This window comes from Apis laboriosa, unplaced genomic scaffold (genome assembly GCF_014066325.1).
Source record: "Apis laboriosa isolate Shangri-la unplaced genomic scaffold, ASM1406632v1 scaffold14_cov150, whole genome shotgun sequence".
NCBI lineage: Eukaryota > Metazoa > Arthropoda > Insecta > Hymenoptera > Apidae > Apis > Apis laboriosa.
This window is the reverse complement of record NW_025221798.1, coordinates 2,337,776-2,358,574: the sequence shown is the minus strand read 5'-3', so window position 1 is coordinate 2,358,574 and position 20,799 is coordinate 2,337,776. Positions and strand designations below refer to the sequence as shown.

Here is a 20,799-nt window from a genome sequence, read left to right as displayed (position 1 = left end):
CAAAATGCAAATGGCGTGCGAAAATACACAAATAATAAAAAAAAAAAAAAAAAAAAACAAAAGGATAAAATAATTTACAAGACGCTTCATTTACCCAATTGTAAATGTAGTATATATAGATATGAATAAACTTATAAAAACGAGTAATTTAAGGATTAAATGTATATATTTTATATAATAAAATGTTAAGTCTAATCAAACTGATAGCTTGAGATGTATTGCTCGATTTGAACGATTAAATTAATCATTATGATCTTTGAATTCGTTTCGATTTCTATTGCACAAGATTAATCCTCGCCTTTCACCGGAACCAGAGTAACCCTCGCGTTAACCTTATTGAAACTTTTCACCCCTTCGAAGGGGATGAGACCCTTATTGTCCGCCCTCTTCCTTCGAATTTCGAGACAACCGTGAACGTTTCCACAGCCTACTTTTTTCTTTTCCTTTCTCTCCTATTACACCCCTAAATATCTTATATATTCGCTATATAAGGAAATCCAACACTGATCTTGATGTTTAACATTTTTTTTTTTTCTTTGCATCATCGATGTACTTTCATTACAGCTCTCAATAACCATACTTTCTTAACTTAGCTTTAAAATATTAAATTTATTCATATATATATATATATATATATACGAAGCAAGAATTGCAATGCGAAAAAAACGTGTAATAATCGTAATTTGTATTACAAACTTTGGAATGAATAGAAAAAAAAATGGAGACGATCACACGAATAAGATGATAAGGAAAATGAAGAAATTTGTACGATATAATTCGACTCGATTATTAGTGTCATACGAGAGATAACGGCGAATGAAATTAAAAGATATCGATGTGATTTCTTAGCGTGTCGTATAATACGCAGTTCTCGATGCAAACTATTTTAATATTAAGCGTGTCGATCAGAAAAATAATAATTTATTCGTATAATAAATACAATTATAAAAATATACCTTTCTACCTAATTTTCTACCTTTCTAAAACTTTGAAGACCAATTTCGAGCGATTCGGGACGAGGAGGCAGCGCGTGAACGTTTATTGGTCTCCTGTTGCACCTTCCCAAGGGATTAGACCTGCGTATGATGGGTCCCGATACTATCACCGAGGTGTAGGCGGTTTCAGTCACTCCCACTTACGCCTGCGACACGCAACCGGCGTGGCCTGGTCCCATCCTGTTTCGAATTTACCGCCAAAATATTCGCGAAAATATTTTCAAGTTTGAAAATACCCGCGAAAAACGATTTCTCGTTGTTGCGAGCGATTAATGGTAAAGAAAGAAAGAATAAATAATTAATATAAAGATAAAGAATAAGATAAAGAATTTTCACGACGAAATAAAACAATCGATGATTATCTTTGAAAAAGTTTCGCTATTCTACCTCAAAAGATACCGAGCGATATCCCTTCTCCTCCTCAAAGTACAAGCATTGACTTTAATAAATCGGTTTACAACTCGACGAAATTCGACGAAAATTAAACGTATTATATTTATATAGCGCGCATTGCAGCAGCAAACTCCACTTTAATTCTTCGTAACCAACACACAATAGTCGACACCGAACTGTCGATTCGCGAAAGCGACTGTCGAGAGAAGGAACACGGAAGACGCCAAAGGGAAAGTTGACGGAGAAAGAACGCGAGAAGCAAGGAGAGCGGAGAAAGAGAGAGAGAGAGAGAGAGTTTAGGTAACTCCCACCTGTGTGTGTGTGGCAGGAGAGCAAGCACGTGGTCCGGCCGTGGTTAATCCGCGGCGCGGCAGGATCTAAGCATCGGTGTTTCTTCCACTTCCACCACGGTCCGGGGTCCACCACCACCGCCCACCCGCGCTCAGTGTTCGTTGGCCGTCTCCGGGTGAAGAATGCGCGTGAGTTCGCAAAGTCGGTCGCCGTTACCACCACCACAACCACCACCACAACTCTGTGGAACAGTAGTGGCACGGTAAACGATCGCGAAGGTTGCCGGCACACGCGTTGTGGGGTCCTTTCCTCGTGCACATCGTGTGTGGGTCGAGGTGGAAACACACACAACCCCGCCGATCCGCGCCTTTTTTCTAATTTCGTCGGTAAGCACGTGGCGTGTGGTGGTGTAGCGCGTTCGAGGAACTCGGCTGTGGCACACGCGAGAAGAGGCGCGCACACGGACCTCGTCGTCATCGAAGAGACAACCCTCGAAGCACGAGGGCATTGGCCGAGAAGAGGGAAGGCGAGAGGCCTTCTGCGCTCATCGAGGATGCCGCCGCTTCCTCGTCGTCGGCGACGACGTGGATGTACGCGCTTCTCGGTAAGCCCGTCACGACGACGGCCACTAATTTTATTGGAGGATCGTGGATACGTAAAAGCGTGGTTTGCAACGTGTGAACAAGTGTCTAGACGAGTGGCCGTGAAACGTGAAATAATGATATACAAAGCATGCTGGAATTTTGAAGGATTCGTGGAGAGAGAATATAATCTCCCGCTTCTAACTTCCTTTGTATCGGAACTATTAAACTAACAAATACAAAAAACACTATATCGTAAAGGATTTTGTTTTTTATTTGTGTGTGTGTGTGTGTGTTTCATAAGAACTGTGATATCTCTATTATAAATGTAAATACTTTGTAATTTACTTTGATGATCAAATGTGTGAGAAATAGTGAATAATCCTTTTTTCGTCATAAAGCTATTGTTGGCTATTTTCTAATCCTTTTTAAAAATATGTTCATCTTTTCTTAATTCTTCTGCTTTTGTGAATGTTAAATTATTAGCCGATTGGCTAATTTATTTATTTAGGGGAATCAACGAATAATAACAAGTTATTATATTATTTCTCATAAGAGATGAGATGAGGGGAGAGAGGTCGCCGGTCACCCATCCAAATACCGATCGCGACCGACGTAACTGCACTTTGATAATCGAAAGGGTACCGCTAGATCCACACGGCCAAAGAACTTTGGCTCTTTCTTAAGATTGAATCCCAATGTTTTGTTGCTGCTCGGGGATTCATCGAGTGTAAAAATGTGGTGTTGTTTTTTTTCTCGGAAAAAAAAAATGAATTAATTTGGTGGATTAATCGACACGTGTCAGTGAAAAAAATGTGCACCATCTTTCTAGGATGCTAGAATTAACTCGTGTCGACGAACTATGTGCCTCTGGATTTCCACGTCGCTTATTCAAGGTATCTCCCAAATTTCTTCATTAACATCACCTTGTCGCAACGAGTTCGTTCACGCGATAAATACTCGATTCTTCACTCGTAGGATCAGCTGATCATCCGGAAAAGGAAATTTCTAATCTCTTCTTCTTCTTCTTCTTTCTTCTTTCAACTTTTCTCGTCGTTTATTTATCTCTCTTTCCTCGTACTATCCTCTTTGTTCTTTTCAAGTTTCGTGTTTCGAATCACTCTCTTCTGATTCGATATGAAATTATCTTCTTATCTCGGCCTTGTTATTACACATCCTTTTCTCAATTTCCCAAGGTGAATCGAATTGCACATATTGCTCGAAAGGATGCTTTAGACAGAAAATCTTTGTTATCCAATTTTTTTTATTTTTCTTTCTGTCTTGCATAATGATATATCGATTAAAATATTTATCTATTATTCTCCATTGACCTCCATAGATACAAAAAATAAATTAATTGGAATATTCAAAGTTTATTGTCAATGATTCGAGCATTAAGGAGTTAATTTATGTAGCTGACAAATGGGATTTGTTAAATCTTATTTAATTTTTAATTTAATCGAAAAATTAAGTTTATCATCGATTTTCTATTAAAAAAAAAAGTGCAATTCGATCTGCGTCTGACCATTCATTTTTTTTCTAAATTATTTTTAAACTTGCAAACTTTTCAGATCTCGTTTCATCATCGTACACATCTACTAAATATACACTTATCGAATATCAACCGTCCAGTAGTGAATTTCGATACCGTGTTTTAGAAAATGTTACTGAACGAATGATTCGAAAAAGAAAAGTAGACGCGCGCGCGTGTGTGAAAGTATTTATCGATTTTCTTTTCTTCTTTTTTTTTTTTTTTTTCAATTTGAAAATGCTCGATAAATTAATCGTGAGAAGATCAAGCGATGAAAACGTAGATAAGGGAAACACTTGAAAAAAATCTTTTTATCACCTCAATATACAAATGGAAGATTCTTCAGATTGGAGTCAAAATAGAAGAAATCGAGAATTGGAAAAATTACGTTGAAATTTCCAATATTGAATTTGAAAATTTTTTTATTATTATTATTCTTCTTGATTGAACCCATATTTCCAATTTCGTTTGGACATTTCTTTCCACGTAACTTTATTTTAATCATAAAGTTGCTTTATCAAATTCAAATTTTGAAAAAAGGATTGAATATTTAACGGATTGACGGAAAGACGTGTTCTTATGAAGAGAAAAGTAAGAAACATTTTCCACCGATGTTTATCACGAAATTATACCATCATCGTAAGGATAATGATCGTTAATTTTTCAATTTCAATACAAATCCGACGTAATTTTCTCCTAGAAATTTCGATCTTTTCTTCCATTGCATAATTAACAATATTCCGAATCATCAGAGATAATTACCATTATTATTCCCTGATTCGAATATTTCGATTCTTCTCATCGATTCATCTTCATCAACTTTTCAACCTGTTTCCTGGACACCGCGATTTAAAGTCGCCGACTTACTTTTCCTCGAAGAAATACACGCATTCATAAATATCAAACGTTTAACATTTGCAATAAACACACACACACACACACATAAATCTGGAATTTCAAAAAAATTCCCTGTTCGAACTTGTGCTCGTTTCTTTTTTATCTCGCTCGAGAAAAAAATTATTATCGAAATCAAACATTTATTTAGCATCCCGAATATCGTCGAATCGAATTTCCAAGAATTTCATTCAAACCTGAAGATTCTATCTCGTTGGATAGATCACGCGCGGCGATGTTTCGAAACACACCATCGTCCGGCAACGATGAACGAAAATGAATGATTCTTCGAACAAAACGCAGCGATGTTAATCACATCGCGTTACGTCATTTCGGTATCGGTAAAAGCGTTCCACGTGTCGTGGGATCGACACGTAAGCAAGCTGTTAACGCAACGGCTCGAACGTGTGTTCGAAATGTCATAAAAATATGAAATTGTCTGTCGGCTGAGAGAGAGAAAGAGGCGCGATTAATGCCTCCTCGACTGTGACCGCCGATCTTACCCGCTCCTCTTCGATTCGTTACCCGTCTAATCATTATAATTCTTCCTCGAGCGATCGCGAAATCGCGAGAAATTTATTTATTTGTTTGTCCCTTGTTACGAGACGAAATATTCGAAGGAAAAATCGGACAGATTCGAGAAAAATATTTCGAGGCGAACGTTGTTCGGAAAATAATTTCGTTTTTTCGAGGTTCGAATTGAAAACCAGTTTTCAAACACCGTTAATACACTTTCTCCATAGACTTGGCGTATCTTTTTTCTTCTCTGAACATTATTCTTACCTGTTCGATAATAAAAAAGTGAAATATGCCGAAGATATGCTCCTTTCGATCTTGCATCTTGCTATCATCGCACGAAAAACACAATCTCGCAGAATCGAACGAATTTTTCTTATAAATAAACCGTGAAATATATAAAACTCTCTAATATATTAACTCTCGAAATATGTAATAACAACACGATTTAGAACGAAGTTGGCTGGATAAACGTTCGACTAGCGACACTCGCGTGAAAAAACGAAACTACTTTCCGAACGATCCAAGAATTTCTGCTCTAGAGTGAAGTTGGCTGGATGAACGTTCGACTAGCGACACTCGCGTGAAAAAACGAAACTACTTTCCGAACGATCCAAAAATTTCTACTCTACAGTGAAGTTGGCTGGATGAACGTTCGACTAGCGACACTCGCGCGAAAAAACGAAACTATTTTTCGAACGAGGAGCGGAGAGAATGGAATAATTTTCTCGATTAATTACACGTTTTATCACGCACAATTCCAATTCCCTAGATCGGTATTAGGCGTTCAATCTCCTTTCTATTCAAGAAAGCTCTCTCCTCGTTCCATCGAGACGATAAACCGCGGCAAATAATTACGTAATTAAACAACGACTAGAATCTTACCGTAATAACACGAAATCTTGATTCGAGGAAAAGAACTAATATCCGATCGTCCAGTAATATTCCAAACCGATTCGACGATCCCATATCTCTCCCAATCTCCCATTAATCGATATTAAAAAATTAATTCGATTCGATCTCGTCACTCTTCCCATATTCGAAAACAGGATTCGCAAAAATAAAATTTTAACTCGTTCGAAATTTCCAAACGGAAAATCCAACTTTTTCCCCGAGCAGACGAGAGTCTCGAAAACACTCGACTTCCAAAATTATTGGAAAATTATTTCCAAAAAAGATCCCCCCTCCCCCTCGTTTCGACTCGTTCACACGTTGCAACCGCGCCTCTGAGAGCGCAAAAAGAAAGAAACTGGCTGGTCCCCAGAGGGTGGATTATTGGCGGACAGCGGTGGTGTCATGGGGGACGATGTCGCGGTGGTGGTCGGCGATGGCACCCGCGTGAACACCACCCCCCCGCCCCTTCGCCAGGCCCAAGAGAGCCAGCAGGATCATCGCCGCCGTTACCCCCGCGAACAGCCGGAGATAGAAAGGTATCGGGAGCAGAGGGAGGAGTTGGAGGACCTGTTGTGCTTCCAAAGGGGGCCCGAGCAGGAGATGGTCGCCCAGGATATGGCGCAGAGCTACGCTCACCTCCTCCACCAGCCCCCCCCTGGCCGGGAACACCAGCAGGAAGAGTTCATCTCGTTGGACGAGCTGCAGTCGAGGATCCATCAGGACAATCGAGGTGGTGGCCAGGTTCCCGCCATTTTGTCGGCGCCCGACCCCTACCAGCAACAGCAGCATCAACAGGGGAGTTACTATAGTCTCTCGGCTGTTCAAGAGTAAGTGGAAAAAATAAAAGAGAGAAAAAAAGAAAAATTGACTCTGTGTGTTGTTTGTACGTTCCAGTTGGAATATTTTCAATCAATTTTTTAGGTTTCGTTTTGTAAATAGATAAATTTTCGTCGCGTTTAATCATCGTTATTCGAGAGGAGAAAGAGTCGTAAGAAGAAATTTTATTCGTCGATCGAATCGGGATCGAATCGGTCTGATCGGCAGACGGATATGATGGGAATATGATGGTTTCGTGACATAACCAGACGCATAATAAGACGATTATCTCGCGTTGCTTTGGCTAGCCTCGAATCATCCACGTGATCTCGTTAATCGTTGCTGGATTCCTCGTGGATTTCGATCGCCATTTCGATCGAACATTCATACAATTTCTCGCTCGGTAAAAGAGATCAATTTTCCATTTTCTTTATCCGTAGAATAAATTCAATAAATTTAATAATATGAAATTTTCTTCAAACGAGATATCCATCCAATTACCTCAAATGGCAGAAGCCACCTACTTTTCAATTTTTCCTTTCTGTTTTACGTGATAATAAAACTTGAACGATAAAAAAAATCGCAATCGTACAAATTGAAAAGTGAAAAAAGAAAAATTCTAATTTTTCGAACGATCTTTTCTTTATTATTATTGATATTTTCTTTATTATTCTTTAAAATTATTATTATTGTTATTATTATTATTTTCGATATTTACAACAATGAAACAATGAATGAGATCACGCTCGACAGTTTGTCACGTGATTATACGTACGCGTCAAACAATGGGGAATCTCGAGGAGGGAGAAACATTCTTTCGCGGTTATAAATCGAGATTAATACCACACACTTTTCACGGAATACCATTTCACTAAACAACACTTGGGACGATGATATCGCTGTTATCAGTTTATTAAAAGGTTCACGGACCACGCTTCCCTCGCTTTTAGGTTATGTGACGGACGGAGTTTCGTTGAAAATTTCGTAATAATTCAAAAGAAAAAAAAAAGTTAATTGAGAGAAACCTAAGTAAAGTTTCGATTCTAAAGTAAAAAAAAAAAAAAAAAAAAAAAAGATTTCCATTTCTAATTATTTCCATTAAAAGAACACGCGTCACAAGAAGAATTTTCTTATAAACCGGTAAAAGGCGGCACGAATCCTGTCGATCGAGCAAGGAGATAGAAGATAATCTGTTTCGAAGGCGTGCCACGAATCCAAACCACGTTTCTTCCCAAGTTTCTGCGCAATTCCGCGCGAGGTAGAAAACTCGAAAAAGGGGTGTTCCATTCCGACTTTCCTCTTTCCCAACCGCGTCGAGAACCGATTTATAAAACAATGTTGCGCAAGGCGATTCTATATCTGAGAGTCCTCGAGAGCGGTCAGTTAACCTAACCTTTCTTTCGAGCTGTCAAATCGCTATCCTTTCGCGATGCACAGTCGTCTCGAATATATTAAAAGTCGTTCGATTGTATTTTCACGTTGTACACATTTTTTTTATGAAAATGAATAATATAATTTTAATAATTTTTTACGAAATGGATAAATTGCAATATAAGCTGAAAAAATAACTTTGAGCCCTATCTTTCGTTTCACAGGAGGAAGATTAGAAATATGGGAAATTGGAAATGAATATTGAAAGGTTTTTAATGTTAATTCGAACGGGATTGTTTAAAGGGAACGAATCGTGTAATCGAATCTTACGAGAGAAGAAATTGGACGAGGATCGTTCTCGAGGACGACGGCGTAACTCGCTTGGCGATAATTAATTGTATTGGAGATGAGGATGATGTTGCGGTATTAAAAACGAGCAGGCGGTAGGCAGGGTTCTCGAATGTTGTTGAAAGGTAAATGGCACGGGTTGCAAATGTGCATGGACGACGATTGCGTCTTCTTATATTTTTCATATCTCTCTTTTTTCTTATCTCTCTCTCTCTCTCTTTTTCTCCAAGTTGTAATCGTTCTTCTGGACGTTGCATATGGATTGTGAAAATATGGAAATGTTAGAGAAACGAGTTTCAGCAGGGGATCTGTTGCACTCGTGACGAATAAAAATGATAAATTATACGTCGGTACGGGATGTATTTTATAATTAGAATTGCGTGGAGAATTAGGAAAGAAGAAACGTTCTTTTGAAAAGAGAGAGAATTACAAAATTCGTTGAAATCCAAGAAAAATTATTATTGAAAATATTTGAATAAAATTCGACATTTATATTAATTTAGCTTAATTTTAGATTTCGAATTTTTTGACTCAACTTTGAATGAAAAATAATCACCCCTTAAACATTTTACAGGAATTTAAAATTCAATCATCGAACGAAATCTACTCCTTGAATTATACTCCGAAAGATAATTTCAAATAATTAATTTTACAATAATATAACACCTTAAAGAAAAACGTATAATACCTTAAAGTAAACTGAAAAAAAAAATAATCCGTCACAAATATAATACGTAAACAAAATACATCGATCGAATGGAACGCGCACGCATACGCACACATACACATACGCTCGATTCCGTGTTACACTCGTCCCGCAATCTTCTTTACGAAGTTACGTAACAACGTGTAACTCGTACGTGTACATTTCCTAATCCGCGATGACGCGTAAGAGATAACGCCCGATCGAATATTCTGCCGAATAGGGATTAAAGATTACGATCATAATATCGATAACATCGTAACAGTAATTTGCAAACTTGATACTCCTCGCTGCTTTCCATTCCACCGAATATACTGCTAGCGTATAATTACGATACGAGGAGACGGCAAAGGAGATTAAAATTATGTGCGCACACTCGAGCGAGATTCTTCTGCGCATCGAGTTCCGTTAAATAGTGAATTTTTTTCCTTTCCCAATATTGACCGAAATTAATCATTTGTCTTGAAACGAACGAAAGTAAAATATATTTTACCATTCTTATACGCGTTATTATTATACGATATGAGGAGGAAAGAAAGAAAAGGATCATAATTTTCCTTTTACGAGGAAGAGAAAGAGAGAGGAAGGATATAATATAATCGCGCGGACGTAGAACTTGAGAAGGCATCGCGTGCGACTATTGCAAAAGCGCGATACCAGCAACGTCGCGTGCACTGACGTATCTATGAATAAATAGAATTACGCTAATCGTGTAGGTTACATCATAATATACGGAACTACTCATACGCCGCCGGCGTAGATACGTGGCCTTCGCCGCGTCTTTTTCCTCGACTACGTAGGAAACTATTGTCGAGCAGGGGATCGCTCCTTCTCCAAATTCTCTCCTCTCCTTCCTCTCGTCTCCTCGATTCTCGATTTTCGTTCTTAAGTATTGAAAATCGAATTGATTTAATTTAATTTTTTTGACTTTTGGAAATTTTATAATTCGAAAGTTATTTTTATTAATCCAGGCGGAGGATGTAAAGTGTTTCTGGACGCGATTTTATTTGATACTTTGAAAATTATTCGAAAATAAGGTTACGATCGAATTTTTTATTTTGGAAATTTACGAGCGAATAGAAAATTAATATTTCCTTCGATTTCTTTCTAACAATAATTCCTACTATATTTAAAAAGATATCATATCCAATTTATTTACTAATTTAATTAGAAATCTTGAGAGGCTTTAAAATTTTCATTGCACCTTCCTTGCAGGGAAAAATAAATTGAACCTCGCTCCAGATTCTTAGAAAGGATACGTAAGAATTTCTAATTTCTAAATATCACACATGATCGAGAAAAATCGAGAGAAATCATTACCACGTTTTCATTTAAATTATCCCTCGACGTTTTTAGACAGAAAATAGACGACAAACTACGATAACGTATTATTTGCACTATTTTCATTTAAATTACATAATGCACGTTTATCGAAGAAGCTCGATAATTTTACATTTTCAAATGTGACGCGTCGCCATGTTGCTCGAAACAAATTTCTCGAAAAAGAAAAAAAACGCGTTCCATTCCAAGAAATTAGACAAAACTGTTCCAACAGATTTCATTGGAAATCGAGAGAGAAAGAGAGAGAAAAAGGAAAAAACTGTTCCTGCACATTGTTGCACTGTTATACGATAACTGAACACGAAGAAAAAGGGATATGAAAAAAAGGGAAAAGCGAGTGCTCGATGAAGCGTGAATTTGCAACGGTGTATGCAATGCATCTGATATCTCTGATGGAAAAAAAAAAAAATAGTAAAAAGTATATATCACAAGGAGCGATATCGATAATTGGTGGCAAATTCGATACGATCCACTATTTCGCGAGAAAGACTTAAATATCAAGTATATATATATATATTGATTTTTCGAGGAATTTTAATCCGTGCAGGAAATTTATTAACAGTGAAATGCACGAGTATGGTCAATCGAGTTGACTTCTATTCCAATGAATTGGGAATTAGAAAAGGAATCGGGTGGTTGGAAACTTGATTTATCGCTATATAAGTAAATTGATCTACAAGAAACGAGTATATACTTTTGTTTTAGAGGTGTGCGTGGTTGGCATTAGACGGAAGTCGAGTCGAGTTAATTGCATGAATTAAACATGCGTAAGATTTTTTTTTTTTTTTTTTTTTTTTTTTTGCGTAAGGAGAAGGAAAAATTGGAAATTTTTTATTTCAACGTGTAGAAATTTATTCCTATCGATTTCGGTATTTGGAATTTGGAGGATGACTTTCAAGCTCGCGTTGTTACTTGAAAATGAATCTGTTTTAACAAATTATCAAGAAGCTTGTTCCAACGATAGCTCTTGATCCAATGATAACTTGCAAGCGTTCTCGGTCGAACGATCATTTATTTCGAGCAACAAGATCTATATGTCAACCTATTGAGATTCTAACATGGAAAAAAGCGGATATAAGAAGCGAAAAACCAGTTTGCAACTACCGCTTGTCAACGTGTAAGCTGTATTAATCAAACCATTCAAATGCTTCATCATATCTAGATTCATTCTCTATTGTGTCCAACTAGTTATCCGATTTATTTTTAAGTATTCCACTTTCTATTTGTTATTTTAATCCAACAGAAGGACATATCTTGTGAAAAATTGGTAGTAACAAGAAATTAGAGTTTTTAAATCAATGGCAGTCTGTACATGATTATTAAATTTCATCATTGGTATTATTCTGTTATTATCTTTTATCTTCTAAATATCATCATTTCTCAATCTAATTTTTCAAATTAAACGACAAGACTGCTATTAATACACTTTTATCGCTTAAATTATCATTTTCAATCATATACTCTCACCTCAAATACCATGATCTTATTGCTTTATATCATAACACTGTTACTCAACATTTTCTATATATTATCTCTTCCTAAATTATCATTTTTATTACTTTCATTACCTTTATTACTATCCTTGACGTTATCTCTCCCTAATTATCACTTCAAATACCATAGCTGCAAGTACCATTAACAAATATATACTTTCTTATCCCACTATCTCATAATTCCAACATAAAATTCAACATTTTCTATATATTATCCATTCCTAAATTATCATTTTAAATAGTTACAAGTACTATCAATAAACATAACAACTTTCTTATTCCAAATCTTACTATCTCCTATTACTATCTTTTACATTATAATTCCAACATGTAATTCAACATTTTCTACATATTATCACATATTATCTCTTCTTAAATTATCATTTTAAATAGTTACAAGTACTATCAACAAACATACTTTCTAATTCCAGATCCCAATATCCCATTATAATTCCAATTCTACATACTATCCTTCCCTAAATTATTTCAAATATTATAGTTACAAGTATCACCAATAAACATAACAGTTTTCTTATTTCAAATCTCCTTACTATTACTATTATCCTCTATATTATAATTCCAACATGTAATTCAACATTTTATATACATTGTTCCTCCCTAAATTATCATTTCAAATATTATAATTACAATTATCAATAAACATACACTTTCTTACTCCAAATCCCACTATTACTAATTCCAACATATAATTCAACATTTTCTATCATATTTCTATTCTTTTCTATTATATTATCCTTCCCTAAATTATTATTTCAAATACCACAGTTACAAGTACAACCAACAAATATAACAGCTTTCTTATTCCAAATCCCAATATCCTATTATAATTCCAACATGCAATTCAACATTTTCCACATATTATCCTTCCCTACTCACTTTACTTCCTTCACTATCCTTCATATTATAATTCCAAGATATAATTCAACATTTTCTATATATTATTCTTCCCTGCTTATTCTACTTTACTTATTATCCTTTATATTATAATTCCAACATACAATTCAACATTTTCTACATATTATCTCTCTTTAAGTTATCATTTTAAATAGTTACAAGTATACTATCAACAAACATAACAACTTTCTTATTCCAGATCCCAATATCTCATTGTAATTCCAATTCAACATTTTCTACATATTATCCTTCCCTATATTATTTCAAATACTATAGTTACAAGCTTTCTTATTCCAAATCCCACTATCTCATTATAATCCAACATTTTCTACATTTTCCTAAATTATCACTTTTATTACCTTCATTACTATTCAACATTTTCCACATATTATCCTAAATTATCATTTCAAATACCATAATTACAACTACCACCAACAAACAAACGTGACAACTTTCTCAACACCAAATCCCACTATCTTATATCCCATATATACTATCCAATACAATTCCAACTAATACAAACTCTCAATACTATAACTCTCAACCAGTATTACATTCTCCTATACATCATCTTCCATCCCTTATTCAATTATTATCACAACCGACGCGATTACTTTTTACAGAAGTTCGTGTTCCACGGTTTACTTCGGCGACATAGGTACGGGATCGGGGGTGGGAGAAGTAACCGCCGCCTCGGCGGGGGGTGGCGAAGGTCTCAGCCTGACTCCAACCCCCGCCACCAGCAACACCGACGACACCACCACGACCACCGCCACCCCCAGCACCACCACCATTACCATCGCCGCCACCACCACCACCGCCGCCGCCGCCGCCGCCGCCACCACCACCACCACAGCCACCGCCAACCACACCACCCCGCGGATCGTGACGGGGGCTGAACCGCCCCAGCACATGGAGACACCCTCGACGATGGTCCCCGACCAGGCACCCGCCTCCGGCCATCACTACCACCGCGGCCACCACCACCACCACCACCACCACCACAACCATCATCATCATCATCATCATCAACGAAGCGCCTCCACCACCCCCACCCACGGACCGCCCACCACAGACACCTCGGACGAGTTCGTCGCCGTTTCCAGGAAGCGGAAACTGTCCTGCCAGTAAGTTAATTTTTTCTCCTTTTCTTTTTCGAGAAGGAAGAAGAAATTTTGTTTGTCGCTCGCTTTCTTCTTTTTCCCTTTTTTTTTTTTTTTTTTTTTTTTTTTTTTTTGATTAAATTGGATCGGTCTTTCAGGGATTGGATTACGATATACAGATAGGGAAGAATTGGAATTTTTGGTGAATTTATTACGTAAGATTCGTAAGATTTAATTTCAATCGAGAAAAAGTGTAAGATATTACTCCACACGCGTACCTCCATACAATTGAAATACAGACGGAAGTCGTACAGAATATTCAACTGTTACACACATTAACCCATTGCCTATAGATCGAGGGAGGGAGGGAGTGGAGAGAGCATACGGAAGCCAGATAAACGCATTCGAGAGTGACATTTCCATCTGGAAACATATTTCTCTCCCCCCCGGTTTCAACCCTTCTTGCCAATCGACACCCCCTTCCCCTCTTTTCGACCACGTTTCTCTTCCAAGCCAAGTTGGAGTAATTACTCCAATCAAGGTGTCGGTTACCCGCTCAAAGGGTTAAGTTAATCATTAACTTAGAGGCCAAGATTCGTCTCTCTCTCTCTCTCTCTCTCTCTCTCTCTCTCTCTCTCTCTCGCTCGCTCGGTTTCTCTCTCGCTTTCTCTCTCGGGGGGCCCGGTCGAAGCTCGCGGTCGAAATTGAGCTTCGGTTGAATCGACGGCCTCCCTGACCGGAATCTATCCAATTTCGAGTTCGAGGCGAGTTTTCAAAGCGCGTNGGGGGGCCCGGTCGAAGCTCGCGGTCGAAATCGAGCTTCGGTTGAATCGACGGCCTCCCTGACCGGAATCTATCCAATTTCGAGTTCGAGGCGAGTTTTCAAAGCGCGTCGAAATTTTTCTCCCCTAACTTTCCTATCTTCCTAACATCGAGCCTGAATTTCTATCTTATATGTACAATGTGAGGTGGAAATTGTATAAATATTTTTTTTACTTGTTAAAAAAAAATTGTATATATATTAATTTACGTAGGAATATTACTCGATGAAGTCGACTCTTTTTTCTTTTTTTAATTATTAATTTAAAATATAAATTCTGTGCAACATTAATTATTCCTGATTTCTGATACGATAATTATAATAAGGTTTACAATCGCTTTTGATTTGAATAATTGGATGAGATTATTAAACCATTTGGATAAATTTTCACTTAAATTTAGAATGAATATTATCCAAGGGGAAGGGGGAAAAAAAAAAAAGAAAGAAAATGTGAAAATTAAGCGTGTCTCGAGAAGCTTACGAAGCAGTGGGAAGGAGGAAAGTTGGTGAAATTTTCAAAGGGGTCCACCACCACCCAAGAAATTGATTCGTTAGTTACATACCCTTGCTGTTTCTTGACGTTTCGCGTAGGTCTTCCTTTAATTATTATTTACATTTACATTATTCCCCATAGTCTAACGAAAGTTAAAAAAAAAAAAAAAAAAAAGGGAACCATAATTTCCTATACACGAAATAACGAAACGTTAAATTTACGATTTGTAATACTCTGTGAATAAAAAATGCTCTAACCCATCTACAACGATTCTATTTTCTTTCTGTTCCAGCGACGGTAGTGATTTATTGGACGACGCGGGAGACGATGCCAAATCAGTTCGCACAAACGACGACAGTAAAAAGTAAGCATCGTATAATAAACCGATTGAAAGTGATAATAATAATAATAATAATAATAATAAAAAAATCGATTTAGTCAATTTCGAAGGAATCGAAATCAATAATCGAATCGTGGAAACCGCGACCCGTTCCCAATTCGAGCGAGGAAACCGCATCAACGTGTTTTTAAAAGCTTGGTCAACGGTTACGCGTTGTATTATGTCAGGTATTATTGCCAAGGTACGCTCGCCACCTTGACCCACCTTCGTTCCTTCCTCTGGCTTCGTCGATCGCGTCATTAATCCAATCTACTCTTGTGCCAATGTCGATTTTAAGGGAAATAATTAAGGGAGGGAGGTTACATCGAATCGAAAAAATTCGTTAACTCTCTTTAAGATCTTTTTTAAAAAACGAAACGATGAAGAAAGATAATAATAATAATAATAATAATAATAATAATAATTGAAATCTTGTGCTAATGTCGATTTTAAGGGAAAGAAATAAGGGAGGGAGGTTACATCGAATCGAAAAAATTCGTTAACTCTCTTTAAGATTTTTTTTAAAAAAAGGAAAGGTTGAAGAAAAAGAATAATAATTGTGCCAACTCTTGTGCCAATGTGAATTTTAAGGGAAAGAATTAAGGGAGGGAGGTTACATCGAATCGAAAAATAATGCCGATCCCTTTAAGATTTTTTTAAAAAACGAAACGATGGAGAAAGAGAATAATAATTGGACTCTTGTGCCAATGTGGATTTTAAGGAAGAAACGGGAAAGGAAATAAAGGAGAGAGGTTAGAGAGATAATAATAATAATAATTGGACTTTTATGCCAATGTGGATTTTAAGGGAAAGAATTAAGGGAGGGAGGTTACATCGAATCGAAAAATTCGATAACTCTCTTTAAGATCTTTTTAAAAAACGAAACGATGAAAAAAAAATAATAATAATAATTGGACTCTTGTGGATTTTAAGGAAGGACTTTAAAGAATTAAGGGAGGGAGGTTACATCGAATCGAAAAAATTCGTTAACTCTCTTTAAGATCTTTTTAAAAAACAAAGCAATGGAGAAAGAGAATAATAATTGGACTCTCGTGCCAATGTAAATTTTAAGGGAAAGAATTAAGGGAGGGGGGTTACATCGAATCGGAAAAATAACGCCGATTCCTTAAGATATTTTTTTAAAAAACGAGGCGATGAAGGAAGAGAATGATAATTGGACGCGTTGATGACGTTCAGATTAATAAAGAGTGGGCGAGTAATAGTGGTTGTGGTTGGGCTCGAATAAATCGAAACTAGTTTCTCGTAGCCGCGACTTCCGGCCCGGCCAATTGATCGCCACGGAGGCATGAATGCGAATTCCTCACGGTCAAATCACAATCGTGATGCGACGCAGCTCACAAAAGCGGCGTTTATCAGCTTGAATCGCCTTTATTTATAATTGATTCCCCTCCCTCCTCCGGCTGGATCGTCGCGTGTTCTTCTTCTTCGAGAAGGAGAAGAAGTTTAACTCGCCATCTCTTCGATATCTCGCGCTTCTCCACGATTACAGCAATTTTTTTCTGTATTCTCTTCTCTCGCGTTTCGATTACGTATCTTTTATAAAGGAGGATGATGAAAAAGGGGATCGACGAGAAAGAAAATCTCTCAGAGTCTGTATCTAAAGTCCTTATATAGTTTCCAAAAAAAGTTTCTCGAAGAAATTTCTAATAAAAATCTTCATTGGCAAAGGATCTTTTCCATTTCCCTTAAAAAGCATTCCAAAATTTCACATCTATCTCGAAAAAAAGTCTCCAAAGTATATCCAAAAAATTCGCAAAAAGTCCCTATAAAATTTCCAAAAAATTCCTAGAAAAGTTCTCGAAATGTTTCGAAGAAATTTCTACTAAAAACCTGCATTTGGTTGCCAAAGGATCCTTTCCTTTTTCCTTAAAAATTTCCAAAATCTGATTCACTTATCTTAAAAAAAAACTAACCAAAGTACATTCAAATGATTCGCAAAAAATTCCTAGAAAAACTTTCAAAATATTTTGAAGAAATTTCTACTAAAAATCTGCAATTGGTTGCCAAAGGATCCTTTCCTTTTCCCTTAAAAAGCATTCACCCAAAATTTCACATCTATCTCGAAAAAAAGTTTCTATCTAAAATACATTCAAAAGATTCGCAAAAAAATCCCTATACAATTTCCAAAAAATTTTTAGAAAAGTTCTCAAAGTGTTTCGAAGAAATTTCTACTAAAAATCTGCATTGGTTGCCAAAGGATCCTTTCCTTTTCCCTTAAAAAACATTCACTCAAAATTTCACATCTATCTCGAAAAAAAGTCTCTATTTAAAGACACATTCAAAAGATTCGCAAAAATATCCCTATAAAATTTCCAAAAAATTCCTAGAAAAACTCCCAAAATGTTTCGAAGAAATTTCTATTCAAAAGGATCCCCAGAATTTCCAAAATCACGTGTATCTGGAAAAACGGCTCGAATTCTAAATTTCTAAAAAAAAACGATTATTATTATTTTTCCCCTTTCCCTTTCCCCTTCGTTGTTCTTTCAGGCAAAATCACAGCGAGATCGAGAAAAGGAGAAGGGACAAAATGAACACGTACATAACCGAGCTTTCGGCAATGGTGCCCATGTGCCACGCCATGTCCCGCAAACTCGACAAGCTGACCGTGCTCAGGATGGCTGTCCAACACTTGAAGACCATTCTGGGCGCCGTCACCTCGTACACGGAGGGCCACTACAAGCCGGCGTTCCTCAGCGATCAAGAGCTCAAGACGCTCATACTTCAAGTGAGTAGTACTAAAATCGAAAATAAATTAAAAAAATATCCACCATCTTGTTTTAAAAACATTTTTAAATTTTCGATATGGAAACGAAAAAGATTCGGCAAGTTCGAGATGTTGATTTATCGAGGATTGGAAAGGAACGAAGAAGCGTAATAAACGATTCCATGGTATCGAAACGATGGTATTATTGCTTCGTTAGAAATGCAAACGTCGAATCGTATCGAATCACGTACGACGACGTTGCGCTTTATTGCGTCCCGTTTTATTTATTAAACAGCGGATAAATGTCAATAGGTTTTTTCCTCGTCCCGTTTCAAATCGAGTCCACATTTTTCCCGCTTCTTTTTTCGAAATTCGAGATGAAGGAACGATTTCGAACACCTCGAACGAGATGAGCAGATACGAAAGGAATCGTGGATCGTAAACTGTCGACGCAACATTGTGATTCGGCCGATAAGTTTTTAACGCGGCGGCTATTACACGGCTCGTTGCGTCATTGGAAGATATGCCAACCTGTCGAATGGCGCGCGGTATGAGTCGCGGAGAGAAGTCGCGAAACCTCGTTGCGCAACCACGGGATCGAATTATTGAAAATTTTCTGCACTCGATCGAGGAAATTTTAATTTTTTCGAACTCGAGATATCTATAAGCTGGAAAATAATCCACTTTCCTCTCTAAAAATCAAATTTACAGAGTTAATTGTCGAAAAATATCTTCATCTCTTCCCACTACTATTCCTATTAAAATAATACAAAAATTGATTACGCACGAATACGTCGAATATGTCGAGGTTCAAAATTTAAAAAAAAAAGAGAATAATAATCTTTATCTTGCTTTACTACTTGTTATTAAAATAACACAAAAGTTGGTTGAAATATACGGTCGAGTAGAAAAAGAGAAATGATAATAACGCGTGATTCGAGCGGTGGTTGATAGGCGTTATTATTGCTACGATTGCAAAAGGAAAGGGAGAAACGGGTATATAGTTCGGCTAAAAGTCTGAAAGTGACCGATTCCGACGATGAGATTATACGCCATTACCTATTCCGTATTCGGAAAACGAGATAGGAGATACGATTGTGCATACCATTCGAGTAAGACTTCCTGGTATTTCAGAATCACTTGCGTAATTCGAATAGCTCGCCTCGAACACGTTTTCTTTATATATATATATCATACGCGACAATTTCGTTTCACCTTTTCATCAATTTTCCACTAATTGAAGATAATTAGATAAGCAACAACTGGATCGTACATAAGAATCGACGTTTTTATTTTTATTACACTTGCAATATATCTTTTTCGTACTTTACACAATTTTTCAGAACAAATGAGGAAAAAGGAGCGATGCGAATCCCAATACTCGTTTCCAATTACGTATAATTATTCCATCTTTCGAATAATTGTAATCGATAAAATAATCTTAAATTATTGTGGAGGAAAATATTTTTCACGAGGAAAAGAAAAAAAAAAAAAGGATCGAAGGCGAGACGAAAGAATTCGATGAAACGATCGAACGAAATCATCGGTCACGGAAGGGTTTCACTTTCGACTCCCTCTCCGCGTCCGTTTTCCCATGCGAGTTCGCAAGTGCGATCGCGTTAAAGCCAAAGTCATTAATCCGCTAATTGGAAGCAATGCGGGGGAAAAGTTTTTACTCGTAGCTCGTTGTAAAAGGCCGTCCCGTGCGTTTTGCAATCGTAAGAGACTGTTAACAGTGGTTCCCTTATTCGAAATCGAATAAGAAACGAAAAATTCTCTTAAATTATTACCATCATCGATTCTTGTAGAATAGAAAACGAAGAATATTTCCACGATTATCCTCACAATCGAAGCAATTATCCATTATTTCCAATACTTCCGTTTGAAGGAAATATTCTCCATTAGAGAACCTCTGGTTTATTTTTTTTTTTCAATTAGAAAGAAACTTTTATTATAATTAAAATTATAAATATTATATATTCAGTAATAATCGACCGTATATAATCAGAAGAGAATTGTGGACAGTTGATCGAAGGAACTTCGCCTCCTGTCACTCGTACTATGATACACGTAACTGAGAACCACTGAACTGTATATAGTATATCTAATAGCCGTGGCTAACCTTTCTCCGGCGTGCTACACATTTTTCACAGAGATCGGCCTCTGTGACGGGTGAAAGAGAAGGGTACGAGGCATG

At 37.0% G+C, this 20,799-nt stretch overlaps 1 protein-coding gene across 3 annotated transcripts in view; it reads left to right on the top strand.

Annotated features, from left to right (window-relative positions):
- The first annotated feature begins 56 nt into the window (after nucleotides 1-56).
- The window catches only part of LOC122710671 (aryl hydrocarbon receptor nuclear translocator-like protein 1), a 42,648-nt gene continuing 21,905 nt past the window's right edge, over nucleotides 57-20,799 (top strand). Inside the window, exons 1-5 of one of the 3 annotated variants that reach the window (XM_043928664.1) lie at nucleotides 57-2,283; nucleotides 6,466-6,922; nucleotides 13,706-14,209; nucleotides 15,791-15,862; nucleotides 18,386-18,623. In XM_043928664.1, the coding sequence (XP_043784599.1) occupies nucleotides 2,268-2,283; nucleotides 6,466-6,922; nucleotides 13,706-14,209; nucleotides 15,791-15,862; nucleotides 18,386-18,623 (1,287 nt within the window). In that variant the 5' untranslated portion in view covers nucleotides 57-2,267. The remainder of the gene's footprint in view (nucleotides 2,284-6,465; nucleotides 6,923-13,705; nucleotides 14,210-15,790; nucleotides 15,863-18,385; nucleotides 18,624-20,799) is intronic. The other 2 variants (XM_043928663.1, XM_043928662.1) reach the window with 2 other exon arrangements.